The sequence below is a fragment of the Agelaius tricolor genome, unplaced genomic scaffold (genome assembly GCF_023055355.1).
Source record: "Agelaius tricolor isolate 1412-34295 unplaced genomic scaffold, bAgeTri1.0.p SCAF_6, whole genome shotgun sequence".
In the NCBI taxonomy this organism is placed as follows: Eukaryota; Metazoa; Chordata; class Aves; order Passeriformes; family Icteridae; genus Agelaius; species Agelaius tricolor.
In genome coordinates this window covers 47,571,453-47,590,877 of record NW_027269266.1, presented here as the reverse complement: position 1 = coordinate 47,590,877, position 19,425 = coordinate 47,571,453, and the positions used below count along the sequence as shown (strand labels likewise).

Here is a 19,425-nt window from a genome sequence, read left to right as displayed (position 1 = left end):
GGGGTTTACTTGGTGCAGGGGTGCTAGAAACTGTTAACATATAGTTGTATGACTATATATAAACTATAGACTATATAACATATAATCACATTTTGTGACTACAGCAATCTGGCAGAGCTCCAAGGGCACCCACTTGGGCCCCACTGAAGGTGACTGGATGCCACAGAATGAGGACAACTCCATCATCCCCTTCCCTGTGCCTGGGAAGGCCTGGTTGCTGTTGCCACAGCATCTTTGGATTGCATACAGGAGTGTTTAATACTGGACAAGCTGCCCCTCCCAGTGGTGACAGGAGTGGTTAAGACTGATTTCCCAGGCTCTGCCCTTTTCCTCTTATGCACCACCACTTTAGACATTCACAACAAATACAGCTCTGCTTAGTACAGAACACTTTCAGAATGGAGTGATCTCCTGCTTTACAGCAAAACTCATCGTCTGCTGCAACATGAGAACAAATATGTAATTTTAAAAGCACTTTTACCATTCCTTTTATGGTGTCATCACCTGGTGACTTATGAAAATATCAGGCTTGGAGGCTTAGCTGTCTGGAACAAGGGGCAGAAGAAAGGGGGAGATGAGCACAAGTGCTGAATATTCCCTTTTGGTCCCCAGACCAGCCAGCCTGGCAGGCTGAGTGCCTGTTTCACTCCTCTGAGCCATGCTGAGCTGAGTCAGCAGAAAGCAGGCGTGATGTGAACAGCTGATCCATGACTACACAACACGAGAATCTGTTCCTTTTGCTGCCAATAGAGACATTTCAACTTTTGCTACGGAGAAGCCCCTTTTCACTTTATTTTAAGGCAGCAACCCCTAGGGTGGGTTGAGAACAGGACCCTGTGAGGCATTACATGCCTGTCTGCTGCACCACCTTTCTCAAGGCCACCACTGTCCCTGCCATAACACAGCCAGTGTTCCCAACTGGTGAGGTTTTCCCTTGCCACAGACAAGCTCTGCAGTCACATTTGAGTGCTTGAGGTCACTGCCTTCCTGGGGTGCTGACCCTCTGACAGCCAGAGGTTTATCTGGGGAGAGAGCACTGTGCCCTTCTCCCCACAGGCAGCTGTCCCAGGGATACCAAACCCTGCATCTCATGGTCCTAAATAGGCTAAGAGGAGGGGATGATACTGAGTCCATCAAGGTTTGAATATCATTTTGTACTGTTTTTTGAAATTGTTAATCAGGAGCTGTAGCTGGACAAGTATGATTAAGTAATTGCATAGTGAGCATCACATGGTGCCAAACTCTTTTCGGTGGTGCCCAGCAACAGGGTGAGGAGCAATTGCCATAAACTAAAACACAAGAAGTTTCTCATCAACAGGAGGAAGGACTTCACATTCAGTGTGGCCGAGTACTGGAACAGGCTGCCCAGGGCTAGTGTCTGGAGACATTCCAAACCCACCTGGATGTGTTCCTATGTCACCTGCTCTAGGTTACCCTGCCTTGGCAGTATGAAAAATGCCAATTACTTGGGGTTTTTTTCAAGATTTTAAAAGTTTAATAGTAATAAAATTGTTATAAAAATAGTAATAGAATTAGAGTAATAATAATTTGGACAATTTGAATTAGGACAATATGAGACAAAGAGTTATGGACATCCGGGCACCTTTTTCTGGGCAGCATGAGCCCGAAAAAGGATCCCTGTTAACAAAGGATTAACCCTTAAAAACAATAGCCTGTTGCATATTCATACCCTTCATACATGATGCATAAATTCCATTCAAATACAGGATTCTGTCTGGTCATTGTCAATTTCTTCCTCTGAATCCTAACAGCACCTTTGAGGCAGGAAGAAGTTCGTTTCTTCTACTAAGAGGGCAATAAATTATTTTTCTCTGAAAGATTTAGGTGTCCTGTGGCTGCTATCTCGCTGCGAGTCCGTTCTTTAAAAAAAAGTATCCTACATAGCGTAGTTTCTATTTTAACATTTTTTATAACTTAAAACTATATTTAACACACTACTTAAGAGAATTAATACAGCATTACTGTCTAACACAACACATATAATATTTATTTTAATATTTGCAAAAAGCCGATCATAAAATACACATTTTTCACAGCAGGAGTGCTATACTAGATCATCTCCCTTCCAACCTTAACGATCCGGCTGCTCTGTCTGCTTGCACGCTTGGCTAACCTTTTGTTCTGAGAATAAAACAATCCCAAAACGGTCTGTCCGGACAAGAGCCACTACGAGTGAGGACGCCAGAACCCAGCAGACTCCAGACTCAAACTAAGGGAAGAAGTGCGCCTGCAGATTTATTAGCACCACAAGCGACAGATATAACCACCAAATAGGAACTTGATTACTAATTAATAAGAAAGTTTTTCAATTTAGAACCAGTAAACGCTGATGCCTTTGTTTATTAAGATGTGTAAATAGCATAAAGTTTTGATGACGGGTGATCCTGTCTTCCGCGGGTCGCCACCCGCTCCCTCATTTGACGCAGATCGCGGCCGGGCGCTCCCCTCAGGAGCGGCTCCCGCTCCGGGGGCGGCGCGGGGAGAGCGGCGCAGGAGGCGGGCCAGGGCGCGCGCGTGCGCGGCGCTCCCGGAAGCGCGGCGGCGGACCGGGAAGGGGAGCCCGGCGCTGCGGCGAGGAGCGGCGGCGGTGTCGGTGGCGGCTCTGCCCGCCCGCCCGGCGTCGGCCATGACGAACTTCATCTCGGTGCAGCTGAAGAAGGCCTCGGAGGTGGACCTGGCCAAGCCGCTGTGCAAGTTCATTCAGCAGAGCTACCCGGGCGCCGAGGCGCAGGCCGAGCACTGCCGGGCCGCCGAGGAGCTCAGCAGGCTCCGCAAGAGCGCGCTCGGCCGCCCGCTCGACAAGCACGAGAGTTCGCTGGAGACCCTCCTCAGGTAGGGGCCCCCCCTCCCCCGTTATCTCTGGGTTCCTCCAGCTCCCCCAGCCCTGATTCCCAGCGGGGCCCCGGCGCCGGCTCCGGGCCCTGGGCGTGGCGGAGCCGGAGCCAGGTGCGGGCGGGCCCAGGTGTGGGCGGCCTTTCCTGCCGGCAGGAAGCGGCCGGGGCTGCCGGGCCGGCTCCGGCGGCCTGTGGGATGCAGGCGCCCCGGCGCTCGGGTGTCCTGCAGCATCCCGGTGTCCCCGGCCCTCGCCGCGCCACTCGGGTGTCGTGGGATGTCACATGATGGCAGCGCAGGGAGGGGAAGGCCTTGTCCCCATCATCATCCCCTTCCCAGTGTTTGTGTCGTGCCAGTAGCTCTTAGGTGTACGTAGAAATTGTAAAAGCAGAGAACGTTAAGGGTTTGGAAGAGAGTTTAAAGATCATCTAGTCCCAACCCCCGCAGCCGACATGGGTAGGGACACCTCCCCTAGACCAGGTTGCTCAAGGCCTTATATCCAGCTTGGCCTTGAACAGTGCAGGGCTGGGGCATCCACAACCTCCCTGGGGAAATCCCTCTACCAGTGCCTCAGCTCCCTCACAGTAAAAAGTTTCTTTGAATGTAAATTTCCCTTCTTCCAATTTGTACCCGTGACAGACCATTTTGTTTCCATATAGGGTTGGTGTTTCTTTCTCTTCAGTGTTACCTTTTGCTATTACAGCTTTCTTTTCACTTCCTGTTCAGTTCTGTGTGTGGATTTGTTTTTGTGTTTTGTTACCAGCGTGATTTCCTTTTGTTTTCTATGTTTAGCAGCTTCTTAATGTATTTGTGAAGTCACATCCTTTCTTTTTTTCTGCTTCACACTTTCTGATAGTTTGCTATCAGAAAGTTTAATAGAGTTTCTGTGGTGCTGGAGTTACCATAGGTTAGGTGAGCAAAAGATTCATCTGTGCCTTCTGCCTGGTGAAGTGCATAAAGCCTGCAATAGGACTAACAGCTCCATTGTCCTACCTCCCTAAAACACTTAGGGATTGCAATGTTGAGAAGAAAGAGAAGGAGCTACTGGAGAGGGTCCAGAGGAGGGCCACAAAGATGATTAGGGGTCTGGAGTATCTCCCTTACAAGGGAGGGCCTGTTTAATCTGGAGAAGACTGGAAAGGATTGTATTAGTGCAGAGAGTGGTTACCTCAAAGGTGAGTTTTGAGAGGATGGTGCTGGTCCCTTCTTAGTGGTGCCCAGTGACAGGATGAAAAGCAGTGACCATAAGTTAAGGCACAAGAAGTTGCACCTCAACATGAGGAAGAAATTGTTTATGTTGAAGGTGACAGAGCATGGGAACAAGTTGTCCAGGGAGGATGTGGAGTCTCCATCTCTGGAGACGTTCAAAACCCTCTTAACAAGTGCCTTGCCAAAAAGAAGGCAAGTTTTGTGAAATAAGTTACTGATGATTATCAATCTTTCATTGGGTATTTGGGCTGTAAAAGCTCTGACTGCATTGATTGTATTTTACAGTAGCTTTGTAGTTCCCTGTTCTATTTCTATCTACTGCTGTGTATGCTTTTGAAGGTACTTGAGTATATGCCTTTGAAGGTTGGGGAAATTTTGAGCATCCGTGAACTGAAAGCGTAACTTTGCTACCCAAATTAAAAAGCAGATTATGTTTCCTTGGAATTGAGCTTCAATTGAGCATGCTGGAGTTGAGCTTCCTTTTCTGAAGGTGCCAGTCAGGTTTGTTGTTAGTCTCTGTCTGAAATCCCCGTCTGGCCCAGCCGCATTGTGGGACTTCACCCGAACAGTTACTCTGCAGCACCAAAAGAAGGCAGCCCACTTTTCAATTCTGATCCTTACACCTTTTCTGGAAGGCAGAGTGTATGCATGGCATTCTGAGCAACTTGAATGAGTTCAGTGGAGGGTCAGACAAACATCAGAGATAGCGCAAAAATAAATAAATAAAAGTAGTGTTTTGGAAAGCCAAGAGGCTGAGCAGGACCTCCCTCTTTCAGAGCCAGCCAATTATTAAATGAATTTATCCATAGTATACAACTTCACCTCAGGTTTTCCCTCTGAATAATCAAGGGAAACCACTTGCAATTGTATAATTACCTAATTACCAGCTTTGAGTCAATTCCATGTGCAGTGATCTGTTCTCTCTGCTGGTGATTGGTGCTCAGCAGATGAATTTACCTGGCCCAGATGCTCTTGCTGTAGACTGGAGCCGTTGGATGTAGCTCTGAATTGATGTAAACATGAAGTGATATCCCTCCCATGCAGAAATTCCTCTCTTAAAACTTCTGCATTTTTAAATTGTATTGCTTGAGAGTATTTGTTCTTTTTATACTGGAAGTGAGATAAGATGAAGGTTTAAATTAACTGTAAGTTAGTAAAGATAAAACAATCAGATGCGTCTTTTCCCTTATTTCTAACAAGTTATGCATGTTTGGTCCATGTCTGACCATTTATATTCATTACAGTTGCTAGAAAATAATTTTGCTCTTACTCTGTAAGAGTATTCTGACATATATTCTCTTAATTATTCTGTAAGGCACAGTTATTTTAATATTATACATAACTGTCTGCACATCCAGAAGTTTGAAGTGTCCAGCTGAGATACACAAGTGCCTAAATGCCTTGTGTTTCCTCTGAAAATCTCTCTGCCTCTCTAACTTCCAGTGTTTTCCTGTTGGTATTTAAGAGCAATACTCAGTCTTTATGTTTAATTTCATTGAAGTTGGAGTTTAAAACATTGTTGGTGAAGTAAAGTTAGAAAAACTAATTAGAACATTGCATACCATTTGCATAGTTTTACTTCCTTGTGGCTTTTTATAGACCGTAATACCTAGTAGAGCATTGTAGACCATTTAACTGTTGAGAAATGAGGGCTTAGTCTTCTGCCAACTAATCTAGGATTTGCCCACGGTTTTGTAATTTCTAGAAGCCTTGTTTTGCTGAGTAGTCACTACAGACTTTTTTTTCTTTTATGGAAGAAATGAGCCCTGTTGGAGCCACATTTCCTAGACAAGCATTGACCAATAAAGCTTGAAAGCGTGTGGTGTGCTGTTGTTCAGCTGCTGAATGCAAACACTTCTCTTGGAGAAGCATTTGAGATAGACATGCCCCTTCTCACTGGGTAGCTGGAAAGACCTCAGCCTGCTTCCAAGCTTTCTTTGTTTTGTGAGAATCTGAGTGCTCTGAAGGTGATGTAAGTGAGCTTGGTACAGATGTTTCCCCTTAAATTCTGTCGTAGCAGATTTGATTTAGTGGCGGTTTTCTTTTTTTTTAAGTTCTGAGTATAATTATAGCTTCAAGGGATTCTTGTTTCCTCCAATATTAAAGATAGCCTGGATTTTATTTCCTTTTTCTGGAGACATGGAATATTGGTGCAAGTTTAATTGGTTTAATTTTGCTAACAACTCCTGCAGTTTTTTTTTTGTTTAAAGAAAATCAGGAAATAGAAGTGGGGGTGGGAGGAGTGCATGGTTTTATTTTGAATGCTCAAATTCCCGTAGGGCTGAAAGTTGCAGTTGTGATTTCTAGCTGTGAGTTCAGGACTCTGGTTCTTATCTTAGAGAGCAAAGACATCTTTTTGATGTTCTTTTGAAGGAGATTTTTCTTTATGGTTCTTTGGAGGAGGCACAGTATTTGAGTTTAATGCAGTACATAAATTTTAGTTAAATTCTAATTTAAACCTTGACTTCCTACTCATTTGATGACCTCTTTTTACTGGCATTTAGGAGTGTATAATGCTAATTTTGATGAGAGATTGCTGTATTTTGAGCACTAGATCTGTGTTGCTGACATGTGCCCCCCTCCTTTCACTGCTGCAGTTGTAGTTCCTCACTGGCACAGCTAGACTCACCACTCCTCTGTGTTGTGCCCTGTGTTCTCTGTATCTTGATAGTTTAAATTACTGTAAATTTAGTTTTAAATTACACCTTTATATTTACAGTCATCTTTTGTGTGTAATTGACTTGTGCATCCATTGTGGCTTTTCCTTCTGTAGTTACTTTCTAGTTTTCTACTGATGGTTTTGTGCTGTTCTGTGGTTAACATCTTCATTTACCATTTTTATATGTTTAATTTTATGCATACTGTTATATTTATACCGTTTATATTTATAAATCTAAAAAACTTTACGTGGCTGTATTCTGGGATTTTTTTTTTGTCTGCAGAGTTTGAAAGAGCTCTTAAACTTGAGTAGATTTTCAAGTTCTCTAATAAGAAGAAATAGCATCACATCTCTTTAAAATAGTTAAGAAAACAGAGACATAAATTCTGAACTTGTTTAAAACCAACCAAACAAAAAGCCCTTTTTAGGAGGAGTTATACACCTCTCTGGCTTATTTTGTCTGTGGTAGTGTTGACACAAAGAATAGTCTGTTTGCAGGGAGCCAAGGCTTGGGCACACCCGGCTTCACAAGGACATTTGACAAGCTTTGCTCCTTTACTCCATCCTCATGGCAGATGAGGACAGTGTAATCGTGGAATGTGGGAGGACAGCTTGGCTTTAGTGGCGGCTTTTAGTTAACAAATTAAACTGAGTCAAGAGGAGACAGCATGCAAATTCTCCTTTTCTTTGTGATACTAAGTTAAAGCAAGTGTGTTGAGACCGGACCAGGGCAATGGCAGAAGTATAATTAAATATATAGTTGCAGTAATCTTCAGGGCTAGTTATTATTTTTAACTGTACCTTTCATAAAGTTGGCAAGTTGTTTAATCCTGATAAAATTGCCATCACAGTAAATATTTGCAGACTTTTTTTAGCCTTACAAGCAATTTCTTTCAATTCATTTGTTGGTGGAAGTCCTTTTGCTGTTGCAGATTATTGTAGTTTTTGACATGGCTTGGTATATTGCGTCTTAAATTGCAGTGGCTCATTTGAAGTCAGAAACCTGTAGTCTGATATACATTGGCAGATACAATTAACTGAAGAATACACTAACACTGTTTTTATTGTATATGAGTTTTGAAAATTTTTCTTGAATTTTTAAACAAACGTTTATTGTCTGTACAACACAGGTCTTGTACATGCATCTCATGCCTGTATCTGTTGTGATCAGTATTTAATAGTGAAAGGAGCTGGGAACAATGTTAGTCCTGTTTCATAGACTGTGAAAAAAAGGTGTTTTGTATATTGGGAATATAAATTCTTTATAAAACAATTTTCCCAATATAATGTTAAGCATATAGCTGCATGGCCAATGCTACAGGAAGAATATAGGAAACAGGCTTCACATGTTATGTGTTCTTAGCAGTTAAAGAGTTCCATGTTCTGCATCTAACCTGTCATGTTTAACAAATGGTGAAGGTGTAGGTCACCACTCAGGAAAACTTGGAATTCCTTCCTGTTACCTGGATAGATTGGGAGGGACTGTGCTATATTCAGTACATTATCTTTCTGGCATCCTTTCCTAAACATCTTCCACTGTGACTAGTCAAAATATTGTAATGTAGAAGTTGTGGGTTTAATTCACTGTGACTACTCGAATATATTCCAATGAAAATTAAGTTTACAACTAAAGAATTTTATCAATGATTGGTCTCTCCAACTGGTACTGTGCAAGGCAAATGGCATCTATTTGAAAAACATTGAAATTGGGTTATAATGGTAAGATCAGGAGAGTACACTGTAGCATGTTAATATTATGTTAAATGCTGTATTTAATTTACTTTTGCAGCATGACTTAATGTACTCACTGTCTACCTGTATGTATACAGGGACTCCTTTGCATGGTGCTCTTTTCTAATCCACCATCCATGAGGTAGTGATATCTGGATCAGCTTTGTCTGTGATACTGTTTTACTTCTGACTGAGACAGGGCTCCCATGTTATCTGTGAAAAACTACCTTCTGCTGAACTTGTTCCTCTACTGAAAGAATCTCTTTATACAGGAACTGTCCATCCTGCAAATCCTCCATTTCTACAAATGAGCTTCTTAACTTAGTTGTGTGTAGGATTTTTGTGCCCTTCTCCCTACTTTATATGCCAGTTTAATAAACCAAAACTGTTAATTTCATTTATCTAATAGCTGTGTGTTTCTTTTCTTTCTTTTTTTTTTTTTTTTGTAGATACTATGATCAGCTGTGTGCAATTGAACCAAAGTTTCCATTCTCTGAAAATCAGGTAAGAAGACTGCCAAACCAGTTATTGAATCATGGCACCTATGATGTGTGACTTCCAAGCCTGTACCTAATCCTCTAATGAGTACTTTTATTGAACAAGACAGCTAATCTCTCTGAGCCTTATTTTCCTAATCTCTGTTTATTTTCTAGTCGGTGCTCACATACAGTCCATGCTGAGACTTCACCTCTAGTGGACATAATTGCCTTTGTTTTACAGATTGAGAAGCATTTTGGCTTTGGCTAGGTGATCTCTGTGGTCTAGGGCAGAAAGGGTTGGGCTCTGCTGATTCCTCTTCAACTCTCTGCTTTCCAAGAAGTCTATTTCATGCTATGTTCTAAAGGATTTTAAATTCATAATTTCTATGGGAAAACCTATAGAAGTGGATGGAATCTGATCTTTGTTTTCTGAAGCAGGAGAGATGTTTCCTTTACAACAGAATAATCCATTTAAGAGCTTATCGCTTTATTCCTGCCTCTGCATGACATAGTTTTTATATAGGTATAGTGTTCATTAGGGTTTGGGGTTTTTTCTTGCCATATTTCTTTAGAATCATGTCTCTAGAGGGACATGATTCTAAAGAATTCAGCTGAACTTCTCCCTGTTGAAGGCTTCTTCAGGTGGAGACTGGAATAGATCTGTAGGCTCCTGTATTTTGTTGGAGAAAAGTGTAGGTTTTCTTTCAATGTGTTTACAAATATGGCAGAATTTATATTTCTTTATCAACAAATCATACTTAAATGGTAATATTATGATCAAAAGGAGAAATTTCTTAATTTCTTTCAGTCTGACAGGTTATAAGTAATGTTAATCTGTTTCTAACTTCTGCTTGAGTTTTGCATGTAGCTGCATTTGCTTGCAGCCAAGAACTGCACATTGATTTTCAGTGAGCAAATCCTTTGCTATGGTAATTTGCAAACCCTGAGACAAGGAAAACTGGAAAACTTAGACAGTAAGATCTGCATGTCTGTAAACTGTTCCACCTAAAGGGAGAAACAGTCAGTGGAAGCAGCAATGCATCTGGGGACCAGAACATCCTGCACTAGCACTGCTGCTAGAGGAAAATACACTCTCAAGCAGTACTGTAGCTCTTTCTGAAGTGATTCTCCCCAAGCACTTTAAACTGAGGAAGTTTGCCATCTTTTCTGGTTTGATACCAGTTGCCTACAATTACTTGATCAGGTGAAAAAGGAATCGAATTGTAGAACTTGTAAGCAGATTCAATGAAGTATTTGCATTGCTTCTGAAGTATATGCTGGAAATATAAATAAAACACACTGTTTCTACCTCCATTCTCTTTCCTGAGGGCATTTCCTGATAATGCTGCTATTGAATTCACTCATAATAATGAGTGGATTTTGGTATTTCACAACAGATTCAAATACACAGATAATTTGGCACACTGAAAACTACCTGGTTGGGTGGTTTCCTTAAACTGTGATTGTACCAACCCATCAGGCTTACTGGGAGAGGAGAAATTGTTCAGAAACAAATTTATCTGTTGCTCAGAATATGAACAAAGCTGAAAAATGTTTCTGACAATTTCTGTCTTGTCTACTTGAAATGTTTCGAGCAAACTAACAGAAAGGAAAAAATGTAGCATAATTTCATTTTGAATACTTCTTGATGATTTCCTGAAACTTCCAGAATGTTTGTAATGTTCCAAGAAGTAAATGAAGGGTTTTATGCAATTAGAATATGAGGGCTAAATATATAGATTTTGGGGTATTTTAAGATTATATTTGATTTTAGAGATAAAGATGTTTGTTTTTCACCACTTCCAGGTCTGTGTAACATTTACGTGGAAAGATGCTTTTGACAAAGGATCGCTTTTTGGAGGATCTGCCAAATTGGGTATGTGAATGTACCAAAAAAACAAGTATTAATGATGCTAAACTTTGAGAATATTTTTATGTAGTTGAATTAATGTCTTTCTAGCATTCTAAACCTAGCTTTAAAATTAATTCAGCTGTATTGGTGACAAATTAATCACTTCAACATTGATAATGAACAAGTAAGCACCATGCAAAGAATTTTTACAAAGTTGAGATTTTATATTAGATTTCCAGAGGCACAAATAGACGTGCATTCTGATTGTAGTTGTACTGTCTGCTTCTCAGATGTCTTCTGGGAACAACTCCAGTTGATACTAATCAGAATTGTTCATGTTAACATTAAGATCCAGTAGATTTTGGGTAATGCAGCTCTTCCTGTTCTAAATGAGTAAGATGAAGAGTGCTTAGGAGTGAGTGAGTCCACTCCAGAAGAGGAGTGATGGTAGCTGGCTTCCGTAACACAGTCTTGATACCACATTTTCAAGAGAATAGAATTATTTCCCTGTACTCTAAAATTACTCTTCTATCACTCTTTTTTGAAATATTTTCATACTGATTTAATCACTTGGGAAGAAAAAAAATTGTATTTTTTTCCCATGAACATAATGAGTTTGAGTCTGATTTGTTTAGTCATAGAGGGACAATCCTGCACACAAATTCAGGGTCATGAAATGGATCTGGGACACTTGCCAATATAGAAGTAAGACTGAATCCTTTGAGTGAGTGAGGAGTGGTTCAGTTGTGTGTCATCATTCTTTAATATTTCTATTTATACCTAAGTGTTCATCGTGATCAGCATTGCAAGATGACCATTGCAATTTTGAAGTTCCAGACAAAGCCTGAAAAAGATGTTTGAACTTTACTCTGGTTTTATTTTTATTAAAGTTTTTGCCTGCTTTATACAGGCAAACAGTTAACAGTTGCTCTCTGTTAGCAACTACTGGAAATCTTTGTAGTTTTCTATGTTCTGAATACACATGCTAACAGTTGCACTTGTGTAAACTATATCTGTAACAATACACCTATGCATACCTACTCAATTGATCCTTGCTTTCTGTTCCAAGTGTTTTAAGAAGTCCTGGATAATTGGGAACCTTCCTGAAGATGCTTTGGTTTTTTTTCTCAGAATTTGTCTTGTTCTTTCTTCTTTGGGCCTAATATTTAATGAGGATTGAATCTGTTTATTTGTAAAGTTCACAATGTTTAGTTATGACGTAAACATAGTCTGTGAATCACTAGAGATCTGTAATAATTGTGAGGAAAAAATCAGTAACTGTAACAATGATGATTACTGTAACAATTTGAATAAATGTGATGTTACTGCAGCTTGAGGAAGCTTGCTTGTCTGCAGGTTAATTATATGCTAGTCTAAATAATCTGTGAGGTAGATGGCCAAAAATTTATGCAGCAATCTGTGTCAAATATCAAAGAAGTTTTTAACTGAGATGTGAGTAATGCTCAGTTAACAAGCAGTGGGATAAGGGTCATTTTGAAACTTTGAAGCAGATCTTGGTGGGAAGAAATTAGCAAAAAGAGATCAGAATTGGTGGTGAGGTTTCTCAGTGTAATGCAAATTTATCAGTAATCAAGGAAGAAAAATTTCTCTGGACTTCTAAGAGGAGTTTACATAGAAATTCAGCGTAAAACTCCTGAGACTTCTGTGGCAACTTGAGAGTTCTGGCTCTTGCTGTGGTGCTGAACTGTTTGCTTCCCACCTTCCCTGGATCCCAAGTCTGTATCACAGTGGTAGCTGACAGATACTGTGACTGCTTAAAAAGTGACTGAGTTCACGGCATGACACGTAATCTGAAATATATTGACTAAGTTAATGGGTAGTGCTGTAAACAGATGAGTCTGTGGAAAATCTGTATTGCTATAGTAAATCACACATGAGGTGCAGTCCAGAGTATAAAGTAATTCTGCACTTCAGAAACTTTCAAGCCATATTTTCTGTTCTGTCTTGAGTTTTAGTCTTTTCCAAGTCTAAACAACTTTTGTCTCAGTTCAAGACCTTATTCTTAGAAAAATTCTGGAAAATAAGCTTAGAGAAGGGAGATGATCTAGGTAAAATAGTGACTGTGACAGTGTAACTCGGAAAAAATTGGAAAAAATGGCATGTCAGATTTAGGCTTGCTTGCTGAAAACTTGGTGCAGGTTAGTGAGCACTAACATAGAAGCTTCAGAGAGGTGTTAGATAAATATGTAGCTGTTTAAGAAGTCTGGGTGTCAGTGAAATGAAAGAAATGTACATCTTGAGTACCTTTATGTTTTAATGATAACTGTACCTGGGTTTGTGAAATTGAAAATTCAGTAGTTGTCCCTCCTATATTCTCCAGGAGGACTGTCTAGATACATTTTGACACTGGTAGGAACTATTATCTACAGTATTTGTTTTTTTTAAGCACTTTCCTCGGGCAACTAACCTTTTGAAAGCAATTAATATTCAAAATGGTTCCAGTTCAGGTATTTCTAGTTTCAGAAGTGTGGGCTCCATCCTCTGGGCTGAAGAAGTACTGCAGGGATCGCTTTGAGCAGTCTACACTGCTGCCTAGTGAGATCAAGCTTTAACTAAGTAAATCCTTAACTGTTTCAGTACATGTATAAAGAAGATACTTTTCAGCATTTTCAGCCTGAAACAATAGCTTTAAAAGTGAAAATTTCCCTACATTTAAGTAGATAGAAAACAGAACATGTCCTTGTAATTGGTCAGTTATTGCAAAGTGATTAATGTGTGGAAGTTCATATTTCAGATTACCACTTGGTAATGAATGCTTCAAGAGCCAAAAAGCTGCACTCTAGTTAGAAAGGCTTGGAAATTATTTTGTATACATCTTCATGCTACTGCTTTTATGTTTTGTGTTGCTTTCTGTAGTTGCTCACATGGAAACATTTTGTGGTAATACTAAATTAGACTTTACAGTCTTCAGATTGAAGATGACTTCAACTTGAGAAGTTCAGTAGGGTTGGGGTTTTGCTTGTTTGTTTTTACTTAAAACTGTTGATACCTTTACTGATAAGAGTAGTGTTGGCCTCATGTGTAGGATGCTAGAGAACTGAAGTTTATTTTCTTAACAGTCTGGCTAACTGTCTGTCTTGCCTGCAGCTCTGGCAAGTTTGGGATATGAGAAGACCTGTGTTTTGTTCAACTGTGGAGCATTGGCAAGCCAGATTGCAGCAGAGCAGAATCTGGATAACGATGAAGGACTAAAAGCTGCAGCTAAGCACTATCAGGTACGGAGGCTCCCTGCTTCTGCTTATGAATTCAGAATTCATACTATTAAAACATAAAACAAGTATGTCTCAATTTTAAAACAATATGTTAAAATATATATGTACATATTTTCCTGCTCTTAATTGCAAAGATGGATTGGCTGTGTACCTTATCTTGTGTCAGATTTGTTTATCAGATTTGGAGGATATAATTCTATAAAGTTCTTCATACTCCTTTCTTCAAGTGAGTTGGTAACTAAACGTTCAGCTTAAGTTTTAATAATTTTAGCTAGTATGAATTTTAGTTTTCACAAGTATTACAGTAATAATCTTATGTCTTTCTGGAATGCATTAAAATTTTAGGCTGTTAAGTGTAACCAATATACCATTATTTATAGTCTGTCATGATAATGGTCTCATTAGTGGCTACAAGTGGCTACAAGAACAAGAGGTCACAAGGGGTTGTTTTTAGTGGCTAAACAATAAAATGGTAGACCATACACCAAAGAAACCTTAAAAAAAATTATATGTATTATATTTGTTAGTGGGAAAATGTATATGAAAAGAATGGGTGATAATGTATTATTTTGTTTTACTTAGTTTGCCAGTGGTGCTTTTCAACACATTAAAGACACAGTTTTGTCAGCTTTGAATCGAGAGCCTACAGTGGACATCTCTCCAGACACAGTTGGGACTCTCAGTCTTATTATGCTGGCTCAAGCCCAAGAAGTCTTTTTTTTGAAAGCGACAAGAGGTATGTTTTAGTTTTTGGCTTGTATATTTAAAGGCATATTACAGCTTGTCCCCAAAAACTTAGAAGTGTGTTAAGTTACTAAAAGCCTGTCAAGGGTGTTTCAGAAGTTTTTATGTTTGCCTTTTCTGATCCTTCCCATGCTCCTTGCAGGTCATTAAACACAAAATACAGATGTCTCTTAAGAATTTGTCTAAGGTTCACCTGACAGTGCAGTTCTCCTATCTGCTTTTTTATGTTCTTCATCTTTACAAATGATATTACTGAATTATATTTTTTCCCTTTCCCCCTTGAAGACAAAAGACTCTCTGAAGTAACTGAGAGTACTAAAAATGGTGCATAAGTACTCCCCTACTCCTCTGTCTAGGGAGCGATTTCACAAGAATTTAGAAAGAAATGCCTGTGCTAGAAACCAATGAGATTTTCTAAGAGTTGAAGGGAAACAAATTCTGTTTGGCTGCTCCTGCTTTTAACAGAGAAACTCTTTGACCAGTTTTTTTAGAATGCCCAATTGATCTCAGAAAGGGAAATTCTCCCAGTAGAGCAAAAAGTTGTTTCCCTGGATATTAAGGGTTGATTGTGAAATACACATTCAAAGTCTACCTATCTTAATACAACTATTAGAGAACTTAGGCTTCAAAGAAATTTTCCGTGGAATGGTACTATCTTTGATACAAAATTACTTACTCTTCTGCTTTTCTCTCTTTGTTCAGAAAAAGTTCTTCATCTAGAAGCTAAGGACATAGAGGTCAAATGCGATTGCCCACAAATGGGTCTCTCTCCTGACATTATTTGGAATACTTTGGAGGAAGACTTGGGTTATCTGAACTGCAATGTTTCTTGTCTTCATAGGGAAGATACTTGAAAACTCTTGTAGCCTTTCTGTCTTTAGGAGAAGCTCAACAAGAAACTGTTGTCCTTCAGACAGCTGATAAATTATGTTTGTTCTTTATCATGCTGGTAGTAGTATTTTAGTCTCTGGCTGTTTGGACATTGCTTTGAAATAAGTTAGTACAACAAATGCCCAAAATGTTTCCTTCAGGAACAGAGTAGGTGCTTCCCTCATTTTGCATGACAAATAGATTGTCATTGTCTTGATTTCTTCTTTTCCAAAATATGAAAAAGACAAAACAAGGCTAATCCAAGTCCCTGGTGTGCACAGTGACCTGCTGATTTTTGTGACTACTCCTAAGACCACAAGTCTGACAGTGTTTTAAAGATAGTAAGGTTAATAATCATCTGATTATGAAGGCTGTAGATCTTGCTGTATTCAGGTTCATTTCTCTGGGGGGAAAGACATTTTCTGAAGGATCGTGTTTGACAACATGATTACCTTCAAAAATCTGTTTTTCAAGCACAAATCATTCAAAGTTAGATCTCAAAACAGAAATTAAGCTTCTTGCTGCATTGACTATTTACCTTACTTGGAATTTTTCTAGGCTTTCTTTCATATGAGATAGTCCATTTATCAGCTTACCAGCTACAATGATATTTCTGATAGAACTGAGTTTATTTAGAAGTTAAAAGAAAGTAGAAGTGTTGGCAAAAGCCAAATTGGTCAGTCATAACTAACTTCATTACGTAACTACAGGCCAGTTATTTTAATTTCTGAGCCTTTCCTAATGTTTTCTTTAATTGTCTTTAAGTCTGAAAAAGTTTGCTGTCCTGAATCAAGTCTTACATTGTAGCTGCAATATTTTAAAGATACCTGAATAAAAACTAAAGCTTCTGATGGTGAAAGATACGTTCTGAGTTGTCTGCGTGGACAAATGAGTGTCCTCTAACATTTTCTTTGTTGATGGAAATGTGGTTAGTATACCAGTATTTTTCCTTTCTTAATGGTCCAGCTATAGGAAGGAAGATGCAACTACTGCACATTTGGTGGGGCTAGAAAGGAAAGTTATTTAGGCGTTTTGTGTGGTTTGTACTGCACCAGACAGGAACATTCTAGTAAAGAAGAAAGGTAATATATCTCATAAGCTACTTTCTCTCAGGTTGTCCTCTAAATCCTGTTCTGCAGTGAAAAGATCTTAAGGCATACCTTAAGCATGTTTACTTCATAGAAGCTGAATACAGTATATCACAGCTCATGTCTGAAATCTTGTAGATAGATGTGTGAGTATGCTGGTATGAGCAGACCACTTGGGAATTCTTTTGGTTGAATTTTGGCAGATAAACATACTCTGCAGAATTCCTAATCTCCCATAGTAATGCTTATCAGTATGTCAGTACCTAAGGGTCACTGGGTGCTTGTTTCTAAGGGCAGCTATTTAGAGTGGACAGCCAGTGTTTGCATTGATTGCCTGCCTTATCTTGGAAGGCTGAATTGCTAGTGCAGGCCAGAGCTTATCTTTATCTCTTTTATAAAAGGAGATAATCTCCAGCCTGCACTAGCAATAGTGCATATCTCCTTTATAAAAGGAGATAGAGAGATGCAGAATGTTCCTATTCTAGCAGCTTTGGCTTCAGGAGCAGGATGATGATATGAGGCAGGGGATGCCACAGCAGATAGGCACATGTTCCGATAGGAAGTAGTGGATATGACTTTGAGGAGTCGTGGTTATTTATGTCTAGGAGTGGTGTTTCTATATTTGCTGTAAGCTGACAGTGGTGTGGACTGCAATGGAAATGACCAGTCCCTTCCCTATTGCAGTTTTTCAGAGTCCTGACATGGAACTGGGTTAGGAGCAGATCCTGCTGAAAATAAAACCTATTTTGCTAACTAGATTTTAGCTAAATTCTTTTGGCTATTGCTGCACAAGTGCTTGTGCTGGCACAAGGAAGGGCTGAGAGCAAGCTGTGAGAGTTATGAGTAGGACTGTTGTGGCTTTTATTGGCAGCTTGCCATTGGTTTGAGGTAAAGCATCACTATTAATCCTGCATAAATGCTTGCAGCTGCCAAAAGATTTCTTGTACAACTGACTGAACCTTGGGTGTCATAATTAAAGTAGAAATCCTGGAAACTGCTGCTGGATGTCGAGAGGGAAGAATGGGATCCCACCTTTGAGATGTAATGTAAAGCTGTACACTTAGAATGCAGTTATTGCTGTTTAAAGGTTAAATAATCAACTGTTCAAGTTGTAAAAATTTATGATTGTCTTAATTGTTCTTTGGTTTTTTTTCTCCTTCTCCCCACAGATAAAATGAAAGATGCTATCATAGCTAAACTGGCAAATCAAGCTGCAGATTACTATGGTGATGCTTACAAACAGTGTCAATATAAAGATACTTTGCCCAAGGTTAGTAACTCATGGAAATAATGTGGGATATGTTGTTATTGTGAGTAACTCTTATTGTTTACAATGTACTTGCTGAAAGACACTTAAAATATGTATTCTCAAGCTGTTTTCAAGGAAAATGAACCTGTAATTTGAAAAACAGTGAAGAATCGAGGGGGCAAAAGAGTGTGGGTTTTTTTTAATAAGTAAGATCTTATTACATGAAGTGCATTTATTTGTAATGCATTTCATTAAAGTAAACTTGAAATGGTTATGGTATTATTTAGGGATGCATTCTTAGAACTTAATGCCTTACTAAATCTGTTTTCAAACTAACACTTTCTATTTGGGCTTAATTGACTTCTTAGTCTCAGTGTTTCCATGTGAAATTTGCTCTCGTGTTGAGTACAGCATGACTACAGAGGTACTGTTCACTGACCTGATAGTGACAAAAATGACTGGAAGTCAGTGTGTGTCTTCTGCCTGCCTTCTCTTGCACTACCCCAAAGCAACTTTGAATGCTGTTGGTTTTGGAAGAGGTAGAAAGATCTTTCTCATGTTCCTTGAATGTTTCCCACATAGGTGTTATGTTCATGATGATTTTGACAGGTAGTGAGGTATAATACAGCCATTGCATTATCTTTTGTTGCTGTGTACCTTTCTAAGCTGTAGATCTGCTCCTTGTTCCAGTTGCAAAGTAATCTGTCAAGTGAGGTTATTTGCAAGAGCATAAGGTTTGCTGGTTAACACCAGCTCTGAGAACAGTTCCATGTTTAGGAGTGTGCTGTGAAGGTTGATTGGATGTGTCGAACTCCAGTTGCAAGGCCTTTGAGACAGCTTTATCTTCCAAATTTACCCTTTTTTAATGTTATTTTTTCATCTCTGGGGGAGCAGCAAATTTGCAGAAATGTGAAGAAGCAGGTCTTTGTATACTGAGGTCTTTAAAACATCAGTGTTTTAAAGTGTTTTCCAGTGCTGCTTGATTTAAGAAATAAAAAAGTAAGGCCAAATCCTTGATCTAAGACCATGTCTGTACTGTGCGCTGCAGCATAATGTTTTCTTCATGTCTTGGTTGGTATCCTGCAAAGATAAGTGCACTTATATCAAGTCTAAAAATGACTTTTAAGTTGCTTTCCATGTCAGTAGTCACTAGTCTTCTTTATTTGTTCTTTCATAATTGTAGTTGCTTTCTTGATAGGCCTGCTGCTGTTTTAAGTGTAATTACTTTGTTTAATTAAAAACCAATCAAACAAAAACACCCCTAGAAGACCTATCTTTCCACCCACCTCCATTTCTTAAGAACACTGTCTTGGCTTTGTCCGGGGGTATTTGGGTGTGTTCTTGCAACTGTCCTTTCTACTACATGCATGCATTTCTTATCTTTGAAGTAAATGTTGTGACTTCATGGATTGGATTTAAATCATAGCTCATTTAAAATAATGAACACCAAGAATTTTG

General features: G+C 39.4%; 1 protein-coding gene across 2 annotated transcripts in view; it reads left to right on the top strand.

The window, feature by feature from the left end:
- The first annotated feature begins 2,536 nt into the window (after positions 1-2,536).
- The window catches only part of PDCD6IP (programmed cell death 6 interacting protein), a 30,539-nt gene continuing 13,650 nt past the window's right edge, over positions 2,537-19,425 (top strand). For both annotated transcript variants that reach the window (XM_071429701.1, XM_071429700.1), the window contains exons 1-6: positions 2,537-2,853; positions 8,902-8,956; positions 10,738-10,807; positions 13,892-14,019; positions 14,599-14,752; positions 17,888-17,988. In XM_071429701.1, coding sequence (XP_071285802.1) covers positions 2,648-2,853; positions 8,902-8,956; positions 10,738-10,807; positions 13,892-14,019; positions 14,599-14,752; positions 17,888-17,988 — 714 coding nt within the window. In that variant the 5' untranslated portion in view covers positions 2,537-2,647. The remainder of the gene's footprint in view (positions 2,854-8,901; positions 8,957-10,737; positions 10,808-13,891; positions 14,020-14,598; positions 14,753-17,887; positions 17,989-19,425) is intronic.